This window comes from Alligator mississippiensis, chromosome 7 (assembly GCF_030867095.1).
Source record: "Alligator mississippiensis isolate rAllMis1 chromosome 7, rAllMis1, whole genome shotgun sequence".
Classification (NCBI taxonomy): domain Eukaryota; kingdom Metazoa; phylum Chordata; order Crocodylia; family Alligatoridae; genus Alligator; species Alligator mississippiensis.
Genome location: NC_081830.1, coordinates 73311458 through 73326596, shown reverse-complemented (window position 1 = coordinate 73326596; position 15139 = coordinate 73311458). Strand labels below are relative to the sequence as shown.

General features: G+C 38.8%; 1 protein-coding gene across 1 annotated transcript in view; it reads right to left on the bottom strand.

The window, feature by feature from the left end:
- SERPINI1 (serpin family I member 1) overlaps positions 1-15139 on the bottom strand; it is an 89653-nt gene that overhangs the window by 24756 nt on the left and 49758 nt on the right. The window contains exons 2-5 of the mRNA XM_059731125.1: positions 9854-10121; positions 7498-7728; positions 4483-4677; positions 3381-3585 (exon numbers count right to left, since the gene is read on the bottom strand). Coding sequence (XP_059587108.1) covers positions 3381-3585; positions 4483-4677; positions 7498-7728; positions 9854-10103 — 881 coding nt within the window. The 5' untranslated portion in view covers positions 10104-10121. The remainder of the gene's footprint in view (positions 1-3380; positions 3586-4482; positions 4678-7497; positions 7729-9853; positions 10122-15139) is intronic.

Here is a 15139-nt window from a genome sequence, read left to right as displayed (position 1 = left end):
TGCAAATTAGTTTCATGGTCTGCTTCACTTCTGCACAAAAATGGATTAAAATGTTGATCACTTTAGCCTGGGTTAAGCTGGAAACAATGATTTGAAAATGAAAATGAGAAAGTATAATTTAACAATTCTATACAATTCTCCCCTTTGCTCTTAAGAAGAGCAATACACAATTTCATTTGCACGCTGATAGCACAGACAGAAATTGGAAAGTTGTGATTAACTCTGATTTGGCTAGTCATTGCGGCCCTATTACAAATGTATAAGTTTAAAAATGTTCACTTTATAATTGGATAGCATCTTTCAGGGTATGAAAATTTAATTTTATTCCATTGCTGCTTTCATTTTCTCAGTGGACAGAGCCTGCAGGCCACATTTCGTAACATGCCTTTCTGAGTCAGAGTATAAAATATTTATGAAGTGTTTATTTAGTGCATTGATAAAATCCTGCAGATCACCTCTGAATCCTAATGGAAATCTAGCTTCTGGATGTGCACAATTAATCTCTGGAATGTAATAAGGGAATTACAGTATCAGTGTATTGCATTTCAAGCTTACTCTCATTATCTCTTATAATCTGAAAAGAGAGAGATAAATGACATTATTCTATCATTTTGACTATGCTTAATTCATTAAATGTTTACAAAGGGCTTTGAGGTTACACAGTGAACAAAGTGAAGTAGTTATTTTGAAAATGCCTGCATTTTTCAACTGTTAGGGACTAGCTACACAACCTGATTGGGCATGAAGACATAGACCAAGGTGTGCATGTGTGGGGTAAGGGGCTAGTCAGAGGAAGAGGAGTGGTAGGAATAAAGAAATCTGTATAAATTGCAGGACTGGATTAAATACTAGGTATTACAATCCTTGCCTAGGCCACTGGCTCCTAGAATCATGCCATTAAAGAAAGTCTTCATTTTCAGTAATATTTCCACTGTGTCTTCTTTTCCCAAAACTGGCTCAAGTTTACTAAAGAAAACTGGGGGAATAAACCTGGACATGTTAGTATGTAATTAAGGGAGCAACTGACTCAGAGTCTGAGATTTAAATGGTGAGAGGGGCAGAATGCCCCAAGTTTTCCAATGGGGCACTGATGTCAGGGCACTTTCCCCTGGAGGGTCCTGACAACCCCTCTCTTGCAGATAACTGTGTATACAGCAGGAGAAGAACATACTCAAGTTCAACAGATGCTCTGACTGCTGTGATGGTTTCTGATCCGCATCCTTTTTTCTCTAAAATGGAGGCTGCATGCAAGAAGAGGTGGGACTTTCTATCGCTCCTGAGATTGGAGGAAATGAAGTCTCAAGCTGACTCAAGCTGCTGCCCCGGCTTCTCTGGCTAGGGTTCCCAAGCATCATCACTGAAAATAGGAATGGTACCAAGACTTGATGTAGAACCCTGAGAGTGGCCTGGTGGTATAGGGTGCCTTAATCCAGCCCTCTAACTTTGGATTTGGCCTGCAATCACGAATATGCTCTTATACTAGCTACAGGTATGTTCATGAAAATGGCCTATACACTGGAGTGAGTTTGGTCAACAGCTTTTTATTTGTTTAAAATGTAATAATTAAAAAGCATCCACTCTCCTCACAAAGTGGCCCTCAGATTGTACATACACACACACACACTTTCAATGAAACACTAAACCAAAATAAAAAGCTGTAATTATCATTTTATGTCTTTTTCACCACCAACAGAAGGGTGGTAAGGACAGAGCTGCTTCCTTAAAACCACTGGACCATAATGCACTTCAGCTGTCCTCTGCAACCATCTGTCCCTTCCATTTTTTAAACATTCAGTAAGAGGCCTATAGAAATCATTAAATCAAAAATAAATGAACTGAACAATTATTTTCTTCCATATACACATAATGAAGATCAACTAGTCTAAACAGAGACATTAAAGCAGTAAAAAGATTGCTTTCCAAAGAGCATATGCATCTCGGAGGAAGTTTTTTGTGTGCAATGAGAAAACTGCCAATTTCATGTCAAGAAGACAGATACACTACAAACAGCGAGGGACCTGCATATCCCTCTTCTCACTACAGGAACACCTTGAATACTGAAAATGCTCAGATTATATAAATACTTAGTAAGTAAGGTCACCAACCAGTTTCTAAGGACCACCCTGTATTTGTGCACCAAAGAAAAACCTGCTGGAGGGCTTGTATTTGATAGAACAGATCTGTCATTGCTCCAGGTAAGCAGCAGAAATCAACTTTTCAACCAGGAAATCAGTACTGACAGTACTGAATCAGTAAGAAGGGTATTTGTGGCTCAAACTCTATTCAAACAAACAAACAAAAAGCCCTTTTGGAAATATCGTCTCTGGCTCTCTTCCTGCTTCCTCTTAAATTCATACCTGAAATGTTTAGTACCTACTTCTTCTGAAAAGAAAGCAATAAATCAAAAGCCCCGCAAGAAACACAGGTTGATATTTTCATGGGCAATAGTACTTGCTATCATGTCTCCATTTTTCTGCTATCCCCTATACCTGGGTGTTGTTAGAACAGCTAAAATGAAGTAGACATGCACCCCCATCAAAAACATGTTGGGCTTCCATATTAACATTTGGATGAAGTATTAGGGCCAAATCAGAAGCAACAGCGAACCAGCTGTTCATATTTATTTACATGGACTTAACTTATTGGCTCAGATACCAAATAGGTGCAAAAGAGTTTGAGGACACATAGCTATAAGCAATTTGCTAGGTCTTATATAGGATCAATCAGATAACCAAGGCAATGCATGTGCCTGTGGAAATATTCCATTTGAGCACACGCATCATATATTTGCATTTAAGTTAGAAACATGTACTTAAGTTTGAAAATCTGGCCTCATCTTTATTCTGTCTCTGCCTTTGTGCATGATAACATGCATTATTTCTCTAAGGGAAAATACAGTATTATTGCTGAAAAAACAAACTAGAATTGCCTTCTAGCACTCCAGACTTTGCAAGCACATAAGTGAATGCTGTTTAGCACCCTTTAAATTAGCAGTGAATAGAAATTTGATTAGTATCCAAATGAAACATTTCATCATTGGTTAATTCTCATAGTTGCAATATTTTTATGTATCAGGTTTTAAATGGTACTCATCTGTACTACTGCTTTTTGCAGTATACAGCAAAAGCTATCATGGGGGTCAGATAATTTCCTGAGAGAATTAATTTCTGTGGGTGCTGGCAGAGCATTCATACTTTGCCCACCAACCACCGCACCTCCACTGTGCATCTTTGGGAATTTCACTAGGCTATAGTAACCTGTGGTTGGTTGTTGAGTAACCTTAGATCTGCACAGGATGCTCAGATTATAGCTTTTGTTTATTTTAAATTGCAGCCTGGATGTTTTAACTTCAAAATTAATACTTGGAACAACATCCTTACCTTGGTAGATATACCTCCACTTTCTGTTTTTTCACAGAGCTAGCCCATTCCTCAATCAACTGGGCTTTGACCAGTGGTTCCAGGGTGACCAGCGGAACTTCCTGTCTGGAAAGAACGATCATCATACTTATCTCATCCCCCTCATATGGTATTTCCAGAACTTGATAGATGCCTCCTGCTTCATTGGAGCCATCACTAAACTCTCCTGTAAGAGAGGAAGAATTCTATCAGAAGCATTTCCTTTGAGCTCTGTCTGTACTCAACAGACTGGGGAAAAATACGAAAGGAAGGTTTTGTGCTACGCAATATTGATAACTGCAGGACAAAACAAGAATACTGCAGAGTCTATTCCATATAAGGTCTCGTATCATGATCCTCAGTTCAGTATTCAATTATCAAAAATGCATCAAATACATTCAGAAGAATGCAAAGTAGGAACCTTAAAATTACCAAACTTACCTTAAGCTTGATACATGTTGCAATGAATGCATGTATGTTGAGAAAAATGACTCACTAGTTTACTTACCTGCTCACTCCTCCATCTGTCCAAACCCAGTTTTGTTAGTCTACTGGATATGCTACATAGCTGTTTATTTCCTCTTCTACAATATCACTGGGCCAGTGGTGGGCTGGCACAGCAGTCCTGTGCTCATGCTCATGTTAATTTATGAGATAGGTATTCTACATTTTAGAAATGTGAAGTCATACATACATCAATTTTGAACATTTCCATTTCTTTGATATCTGATAACAGAGAGCTACTTTTGAGCATGATAACACATGGCACTTTCCATCAGAACATGATGAAATAAATACTCTTCATAGCTATAAAGTGGCTAGAGTTAGTGGGCCAGCTTTTCCAGATTAGGAAATCATACACAAAGCTAAAATGAACAAGCAATACAGGTAACTACATATCTAGATGGATAGTTACAATGCAAGTGGGCATCTGAGGCATCTTCCTGGGGGTTACTAGTACTTACGTTTGCAGCTGCCAAACTATACGTGCAGAATTGTGTATGACAATATGCTTAAATCACAATTCTTTCTTAATTGCAGAAATGTTAAGTGCTCTAAATGACCTGCTTAGATCTCAGCTCACCATAGTAAAATTCTCCCTGTTGGTACATCATCGGAATCTGCACTTCACTTTCATCATCTTTAGTGAAAGAGAAAGTTCTTGTGTTTTCAGGCCTGAACTGAGACTTCCAGTTTCCCTTAAAGTAAACTGCATTGATGAGGGCCAAATGAGTTAGGGCACCAAAATCCCTTGATGACACGAAATCTTTGATCATATCTGTCAGAGGGGAAAAAAAAGGGGGGGGGGGAAAGAAGGAAAGAGTGCTTTAATTTGCATACCAAACTGAACATTAAGTCAAAACCAAAGAAGAAAATAAAAAATATTACATTTCCTTAAAATGCCCAATTCAGATATTCTTAGTAAATCCCAAATTATACTGTTAGTCTTTTGGAAACCTAAAGCACTATTTGGGTATGTAAACCTGTCTATCAAGAGCACAATTGCTTCTGAGAATCAGTTTTAAAACATATGCTATACTGAAAAGACAATGCGGTTCAAACAATTAATCTTTTTCCTAGTGCTACTGTATGGTTCACAGATTTCTTCTTGGGGTTGAGCAAAACTTCTTTGGGCTTTGGCTCCAATTCAAAGCTGTAGTTAAACATACACTTAACTTCAGAAAACATGAGTGGCCCCAGTTAGGGCTATACTCTATAGTAATGTGTAGTCTAATCTTGAGGCCATCTCAGGGTCCCAACGATTTCGAGGTAAAAGCACAATTATAAACACCGTAAATCCTCAGCATTGGCCCACTGACATTTGCTCATAGAAAGGAAAGGAGCAAAGGCATCTTGTATCTGCTGTAATCACGGAAGGTCCTTTAGCTGGGTATAGCAGCCGCTCTGCCCACGCTCCTGAATAAATCATCCCAAGCAGAGTTCATTGTCTGTTACCTGGCGCAGCTGATTGGAAACCGCTTGTTACTGGTAACCTGATTTCAAGTTTCTACTTCTGAAAGAATAGTAACCAATCTACTCAATGCAATTAATTTAACAATTTACCTCAGATGAGTTCCTTGCATCCATTTTGCGGCTAACATACTAGTTAATGCTATGAAGGCATTTGTGACCCATGTTGCCATGTAATGTGTGAAAACAAAGGCTCCCTCCAATCTGGCTACTGTTTCCCAAATGTCAGGTTTACAAATTCTGCCTTTGGATGCACATGCACAGCTCCAGGGACCAGTCAGTTGATGACAAGGTTGTTCAGCAGAAGACAGAATCTGGTTCATGATACTCTAGGAGTGCCCATGTCCTTTTTAGCCTTCATTTTCTACAAGGTGCTATCCCCTGAAATCTCATTTTTGCCAATGTTTTCCAACCAAATCTTGTTAATGCACATTACTGCATGCTAATTAGAATACTCCACCACAGAAACCTTAGGCAGCTATGTCTTTGCTTTTATACAACCTGCTTTACTTATATTATTCAGTTTTATGAATGCAGCATGTTTAACATGACATTAATGAAATCCTGCCTGCCTTCTGTGACACTGCCATGCGAGACAGAGAAAAATGGTCTCTTCCACCTTCAACACAGCAGCCAAACAAAATGTGAAATCTAGTGATCGAGAGACTCTACGTCGAGGGACAACTTTTGCCTTAGTCAGCTCAATGTGTCTCTACCAGATGCTGACTGCCAGCTTGGTCAGCACATAGGATGCTTGCACAGCAGGCGATAGACAGGGGATCGTGCTGCATCTTTTAAAAGAAAGAAAAATGTGCATCTCACTGTGCATTCACCCAGACTTGAGCCATCTTGTCTGTGCCAGCAACGAGAGACTCAGTGCATAGTTCATGCTGCACCTAAGCCACAGAAAGGGATGGACCAGACAGCAGAAGCAGGTTTTTGCCTCTCAAATGTAACATGCCCCGTGACATTTAGAGAGTGGGGGGGCGGTGAGTGGTTGAATTCAAAATGTAGGAAGTGTCGTCATATGGATGTCTTCCCACTTTTTGCCATATATTTTCATATTTTTTAAACATAATATTACATTGTTTTCTTCTCATTACAAATCTAGCTGCAGGCTCTTAAAGTCTCACTTGGTGAGATGTGTCGAAAGAGATTTTGACCTGAGCTTCAGCTTTACAATGGTGCAGCTGAAACCAGAATCTGGCCTCTATTATTGTAATAAACGTACAGCTTAATATTTTAGAGGTATGTGCCAAATAAAGAATCAGAAAAAAAAAATCTTTTATCTCCACCTTTTGCCACAAACATTCAACTTTTACACAGCTACTCCAAGCATGCATAAAACTAATCAACCAATAAGTGTTCCATATGTGTAGACAACAGACTATTACCATATGGATCTGAAGGGATTCATGTACTTTTTTCTTCTTTTTTACCGAAGGCCTCTGTTCACTTTAATAGCAAATTTTATTAATGGTGTAATACTATTTTTAGCTACATTTATATGTTACCCACTGAAGTCAGTAGACAGCTGTGTGCAGATCTAGTGATAACATTTACTTGTAAATTTATCAAAATTGCCTTTCATTGTGTTTACTATGCATTCCTTGGTGTCTTGGGACTGATTGTGGGAGGCAATGAACACCCATGAATCCAAGTGACTTGTACTGAGCAAGCACAATTCTCATTTATCCCAAACTCAGGCCATTGATCTGCTTCAGCATACTCATGTAGTAACAAGCGGCTGATAAAGAAATTATGAAGAACCAATTTCTTTTTATTAACTAACTGCATTAAAATACAGAAAATAGAAAATCAATTCAGAGTGGCTACCATTAAGGTGTCACTACTTGCCAATAAATTCCACAGTTATTTCCTGTTTCATTGGCAAAAACTAGTTTCTGAAATATATTGTGTGGTTAGTGATAGCTAACATTGGCTTTTTAAAATGGACTGCCAATGTACAGAAAAAGTAAAGAGAACTGATGCTAGTAATCTCTCTAAGAGAGAAGATACTTTAATCTTAAATGAAATAGATGACAGGCAGGAAAGAAATTTAGCAGCATTGCTTTGGAAACACAGAGATATTTACAGAAAAGTAAATAAAAGGACCACGGAAACTTACTGTTTGTATGATTTTCCACCCACTTATTAATGTGACTGGCAACAGCTGCACTTTGACCAAAATCTACGTTTTCTACTTCAGCCTTGAAGTACTTTTTCACCAACTGCAAAAATTTGTCGCTGATGTGAAATCCATTCTGTACATAGAGGGAGTTGGCAATTTTCATCACATACTGGCTTTCCTCACTATTTACCATATCAGAAAGTTCCTTCAAGAAAGAAAATTCTTCACCTGAAGACAGAGATCAAAAGTACATTCAGTAGAACTACTGTATCAGGAAAGAAAATTATTACATAAATTTCCCTTTAAAGATCAATGACTGAATTTTAGCTTCCAGTACAGAACATAGTTTTTTAAATTTTATTTTTTTTTGTTTGTTTTAGCCGAACATGTCAGAGGTCAATAAAAAAAAGCAACAGTGACCAAGATGTACTGTCAGACTATTGACAATAACTTGCACATTCTGTCATAGACCATTTTGTTTCAGATCTTGAAGATGTAAAACAGAGTGCATGGCACTGATTCCTACCTTAGTTTTCTACTGCCCACAACAGAAATCATTAGTAAGCCATTCTCCAAAGCCACCATATGCTACACTGACAGTTGTAATCCATTCAGCTGTCCCAGTATCAAAAGGCATCATTTTCATCTTCTCTTGTGTATATCCATCCCTAATGCATCTAAATGTCAATAGTTTATGCCTTCGTAAAAAAAAAAACAACAACCACCCAATGAATTTCAAACTAAATTCTTCACTGAGAGCTCCCTGTCTGCAAAGCTTGGGTCTTGAAGACTTCAGTTAATCTCAATTGTCAGGACAATGCCTGGGGTCTGACAGAAGCAGGCTCTTTAGGTAACCAGAGCTCAGACAGGCAGTGACAGGCTTCATAAATTAAAAATCCCAGCAACCTGAATTGCTCTCTGAGTCAAAGCAAAATGCAGGAAAGCATGTGGAAAGAGATGTGCCCTGTTTAAGATCACCTGCACAACAATATGAGCAACCTGCTGTTTTCTACATGAAGTCAAAGCTTCTGGGTAGTCTTTAAAGGAAACTCCAACTAGTGAGCACCGCAGTAATCCAGAGAAGCTGGGGGCACAATCTGCACCAAAAAATGATACATAGTTTGGTTTGCAGTTTCTTCACTTAAACTGTAAATCTGGTCACCATTTGCAAATGCTTTAGAGGCAAAGCGTAGAACAAAATAGCAATGAATACTTGCACAGAGGCAGACATGATCTATGTGGGATGCTGTGCCAAGTGACCACTGAAAGGCCAGTGGATGTATTTATATTACATATACCTGTACAGCACAACTTTTTACTCCTTATAGGCTCCACCATTTCTTTTACAAAGGCCCTGCTGATAGGATTCATTCACAGGTTTCCAAGCAAGTGCCTGTGCATACTGCCTTCCACAACTACTTTCACACCTTTGAATGGGCACTGTCCCGCTGTTGTCATGTAAAGGGGCGCACAGCTTATAGACTCAGCAACAAGGAACCATGTAGAAAGATCAAATAGATTCACTTTATCAGAGCAAAATCTATGAACAAAATGGTATGATCAGTTACATCTGTGCAGAAACATTAGTTATGTGGATGTAACTGCATGTAGGGTATAATTCAATATTAGAAGCAACTGTTTTGTTCCTTGTAAAGGAAAAAAATGGATTTATTTTTTACACTATTATTTTTCTGTCTTTCTATTTCAACTGACAAACAGTGCATACAATACATGGTATCTGCCTATCTGTTGTAGACTTAAGTGGAAGTTTCCTGACTAATGATACTAAATATTTTAAACAGCTGGTATGCTGGGGTAACTTTGCCTATTATCCCAAATCATTTAGTTCCTGTAAAGAATTACAGAATAGTAACACTCTGCAAAGAGCCCTGTGGTCCAGATGCAGCCCAGGGGGCGGGGGGAGTTTGACACCCCTGTCCCTAATAATACTGTGCAATTCTATTACTTTGATTTCCAAACTGCTTTACAAATGCTGTACTTTAACAAATATACTTCCATCCCAAAAGCTTTTTGAGGTTCTCTAGGTGAATGTCATTGCTATTTTACAAATGGAAGCCAAGATGAAGGGTTAAAATGATTTGCTTAAGCTTCTGATGTCTTTTGCTGTCAGGGCCAGGATTAGATTTCAGGCATTTGTAGCTCTCAATCTTATGCTGAATTCACTGGAAGATGCTTTAACCTGCTAGGATTATCAATTAGGATGTCATGAAACCTACTGACTAAATAATGATCAATGAACAAAAAAGCCTTGACATTTTCATGGTTGTTCAATAACCTCCATCTCTTCTTTTAAAATAAAAATACATAGAGAAACTCAATTAGAAGACCTTACCATTTTTCAAGCTGTCAAACCCCATGGCATGTCGAATTTCTTTTAAGGTGGACCCGTGGGCTCCAAGCTCCACCATTCCCATGGCGATTGCAATGCTCAGAGGAGAGAAGAGAATATTCTCATCTACTCCTGTAGCTCGCAGCTGATTGTAAACATTCACAGAAAACTCCGCAATGGTTTCATCAGGGAAATTTGTGTTGAAGGCCTTGCTTTGCAAAACAAGCAAAGACAACAGTCCAAGGATGTACATGTCTTTAAAGTTTCAAATCTGCAAAATACATTTCATAGAAGATGAGTTCACTTAATTTAAGAAAGAACAGGATCATTTAAAAGCATAGGGGAGAAGAACATACCAAGCAAAGTCAATTATGTTGTTTTGTGCCCTAGATGAAAAATATAATTTAAGTATTTTAACATGTGGTGGCAGAGCAGCTTAAGACATGTGGCTCCCTGGCTCAGTGACTGGCCATGAAGGACCCCGAGTGCCCCCCTCAGACCCAGGAGGAACCAGTCACCAAGCTAGGGGGCAGGGGAGGGGTCCCCTCATGTGCTCCATGGCCAGAAGTGGATGGGAAGTGCTTCTGGTTCACTTCTAGGTCTGCTGCTGACCATGCTGGGGACTCCCCACGCTCCCGGGGGACGCTCCATCCGCCCCACCATCTCAGTGTTCACGAGTTGCCTGGTACCTTGAGGTATGTAGAAAAAACATATAAAGCTGTGTCTATGTCTTAATTGTCAAACCTCTCCGAATCGAATCGGAGGCTTCCGATTTGATTCAGAGAGATTAATAGGTCTCCTGATTGTATTCAGATTCAGAGATTCAGCCGCTGAATTGGGCCGAGTCTCCTCTGAATTGAATCAGCGACCGAAGCTTCACATAGCCCTACTAGTCATGTCACAATCTTGTGTACTACCGGCTACAGTAACTGGTGTGGCTTAACCACACTAGCTCAATGGGCCACTAGACTCAATTGTAGAAGCTGGTATATATAGCCCAATGCTGTAAATTTCAGATTAGAACATTAAACTACAGTCACACCTATTTTGTGTTCTTTTGCTTTTGAAATTTGCCTATAGTAGAATAATGCAGACTTTTCTGTCTGCAAAAGTAGTAAAACCAAGAGAGACAATCAAAATAGTTTTTGAAGAATAGAAAAAGCTTTTCATCCACATCCTCACCCCACCTCTTCAATAGCTCTTTTTTCCCCCAAGGTCCTGTTAATTTATCTTGTATTATGGCAGTTCGATCGATGGCACTGAAATACAAAATTCTGTAGGTCTGCATCAAGGAAGCTTGTTCCATAGTTTAAAAAGCAATCTAAGGATGAGCATTGCTGTCCAAAACTGGTGAAGGTGTGCATTTTCATATTTAAACTGCTATGCCAAGAAAAAGATATTACATGGTTGCTTGGTTACAAAGCATGTGTCAACTCGCTGGTGAGAGATTTTGAATGGAAAAAAATGAAAAAGTTAGTGAAGAACATGGATCATTGATTAAGTGAAAAGAAAAAAGAGCTACCTGTTGAAAATAAATCAACTGCTAGTCAGTGTCTAGTTTTACCAACTAGATGCAAGTAATCATGTGGTAGTCTCTAAAGGAAGGGCCAGCTGATTTTTATTTTGCTGGGAATATCCTTTAGGGAAAACTCCAACAGAATGGGGACCTAAGGAATTCAGTAAAATGCTACTACCCAGATTTTCTGTCAGGTCACCCACAACCCAGTGAAAATGCTTCAATAAAGAGCACTGCTGCCAGCTCTTCCACCTGTATCTTAAATCTCATGATGCCAGCTGCCGGTTTGATGTTAGAATTTGAGAATCTTAGTTCTCATGAAAAAGTGCAAGTTTCTAGTCCTGACAGCTACAGTAAAATACTTCCACAAACTTAATCCCTTAAAACAAAAATGAGAAGGCAAATAAAAGATCAAAGAACTGAAAATAATCATGATTTTGGGGGGCCTGAATAGATTTCTGTATCTGAAAACTGGCAATTACTGAAGTCATGCAGTTTGTCTAACTATTCTGAGACACTTCATGATCTCTGTGTAATAATACTTAACATCTAGATAGTACATTTTATCTTCAAAGGACTGAACAAGCATTATCTAATTGAATCACACAGCACCCCTGAGTGGTACAAAATTAAGTATTATTGCCCCATTTTATAGATTGGAAACCATAGGAAGGAACAGGGTGCATGCGTGTTTTGGCAATGACTCTGATGCAGTCACTGTTTAGTGCTTTCTAACCTCCAGGCACAGATCAGATTTTTGCTTTGTTTCTTCAGTGAAACTGTGAAATATATACACTTGTTAACAGGTGAGGGAACTGCACTATAACTGCTCACAAAAGCAGGCCTTATTGAGGCTCTAAAAGAGTTTATGCATATTAGCCAAGCATCCTCTTCATGTATCCTTACTGACTCTAGGTTAAATAACTGTATGGGACACTGAGATGGGACAAAGTCCATAACCCCCCCCCCCCCCCCCCCAACTGAAGTTACCTGTGCTTCTTAATCATTTCTTGGATAGTAACCAGATCAATCATTCTCCCAGGACTTCAGAAGATATCAAAAAATCTCTGCTGTAGGCTCTTTTATTTCACCTGCTATTTGCTTTAGAATGATGCAGAATAAATCATCTGAGCCCGGAGCACTGTCAGTTTTGAATAGTGCTTATGACTTGACTACCTATTTTAGCATAATCATATAATGATCTAACATTTCTGTCTCCTGAGGAAAACGTCTCCCACTCTTCGAGGCACAACCTGCTCAATTTCTTTCATGAACACTGAGGCAATGAATTCATTCAGGTCCAAATGAATATTAACTTTATCTGTCATGAGCTTTCCAGTTGCATCCTTTAATGACATTAAGGATCTCATACCTGCCTGTTTGCTACCTGTTGTTCTAAGAAGCGTAATGTTTCTTGAGCTTATCAAATAAATAATAGATTTATCACTACCATCATTGCACTTCAGGCTTCTTTATCTGAGCGAGAGAGAGAGAAAGGAAGAGACAGAGAAAGTGAATGTTTACATGTCTCTGGAGACTGACTGGTATTATTTCATAATCCCACAGCCCCCTTGTGCTAAAATCACAACAGGGCAGAATGATTTTAATGCTGGGGCTTCTTGTTTGAAGTCTCTGGGTTTATCTTGTGAACCATGTTTACACACCTAAGAGTGCTAACATCATGTGTTACATGGCATCCTCGTAAGGCTCTTGTGGTTGAAAAATCACTGTGCTATATGAACACATAGTAGAAAACAATCTAAATGCATGGTGGGACATGGAGTGGGGGGCAGACGGCAGGGAAAGGAGGGAAAGAGAAAAAATAGGAGGCTTATAATTTTAGTTGCGAAAAATTGTGGCGCAATGAGATTAAGTGTTTTGTCCAGGATCCCATAGGAAGTCTGTGACAGAGACAGGACCAAACCCGAGCTCCATATAGTGATGTAAACTGAAAAGCACGTGAGTTATAGAAAGGAATATATAAAAGTGTTCTGCTGAGCAGGAAGGGGGTTGTAGCTCTAGTTGATTCCATGCTGCTTTGACAGGGGTAATTAGTTTGTTGCACTAACATAATCTAATCTTTCTTTTAAAAAAAGGAAGAAGGATATTTCCAAACCTTTTTGTTTGTGAAGACAGTTTTTTAGCACTCTCTCATCTATGCTGCAGCTCAGCAGGTTAAAACAGCATGGAACAAGCTGCACACACATAAATGTCAATACCTAGGTTAGATCTAGGTAAATGCAAATATTTTTAATCAGGTTTGATGGGGGACCAAAAAGCCAAAATAAAATAAATCACATACAAAACAAAAAAACTGCCTGCATTCACTCCCCTTACTTGAGGTCTTGAACTTCTACAATATTTTTAAATAACTATTTTGCTAGCCAGAGTGAAGGGTTGATTTCTTTCTGTTTTGTAAAGGAACTACATCAGATTCCTATCCATTACATGGCCAGGCACTGTATAAGGAGAGCAGTAGTGTGACTTCATTCAGTCTTGATCATTAAAATATGTTGTTCTTACTCATATTTTGAGCTAAACAGTATTAATATATTAAAACAAAAATAGATGACTATATTTAACTTAATAAGTGAATGGGATACCTGGCCATTTTATACTCAGCATATCCTGACTTCCTTGATTGCAACCAGAAAGGAAAACTTTAATTGATACATAATTTTGTCCACCACAATTGTAATGTAGAGGTTTTCAAGTTTCTTGTTTACTCTCCTTCCAGCACATCTGAGGGAAAGTTAAGTTTAAATTTACAAACAATATTTAAGGCTACATATAGTAGAGATGCTAGGAATGATTCAGCCTCCAATTAAGGGGAGCAGCCACATGAAGCAAAGTACGTGAGCTTTCGCTTATGGCCGACTGAAGATGATTGAAATTAAGCATGAGCTAAAGTGTTTTGCTGAATCATGGTTTTTGGTGTGAATGGCCCAGATCTATAACTAAGTATGACTTCTTACAAACATATTTTTTAAAACAACAGTGAAAACAAAAGCTCCTTTTTGTAAAGAAAACTAATTCCCTGGCTGCACGGATGAGTGAGTAGAACACTATAAAACAGGCTAGACATTTCCTGGCACTGCCCTTGTCAGACACAATGACAGAAGTTGAACATTAAAAAAAAAAAATCACTTTTATCTGTTTAACTTGAGAATTGGAGCCAGATCGCAGAGTACTAACATGTGTGCCACTGGCTTTCATGCTGAATTTTACTACCTGAGAATCTGGCCCTTGATTATCATTCCGGCCATAATTGTGATAGCTGCTCTATTTCTTTCTTGCTTACGGCTACAGCCCTTTCTCCTTCTGTTTTTATACCTTCCCTAGTTCTGATCCTGGGTCTCATCCAGTGAACTGCTGAGGGCCTTAAGAGTGGTACAGAGCATCTTTAACACCCAGTGATTTCAATAGGATTCAAGGGCACTCTGTATCTTGCTGGATTGGGACAATACTGAATTAGAAGGCAGTCCTGAATTGACTGTACCAGATCCACAAGCATACTATAAGTGAAGGAAATGAAGCTGAACATTATCTAATCTATGCCTGGGAAATTAAACAATTCCCATGAGTATCATCAGCCTTTTTAGATGGTACACTTATCCTTTGAGCCATCAACATTACAGGCTCTAATGCCACCTAACAGTCACTCTGCATTAACAGCAGCCAGTTAAATGGTATTACATCCGCTCAAAGCAGGGGGTTAAAGTTCACCTGTAGCATAGAATGAAAGAATGTTTCATAAAAAATAATAAAAAATG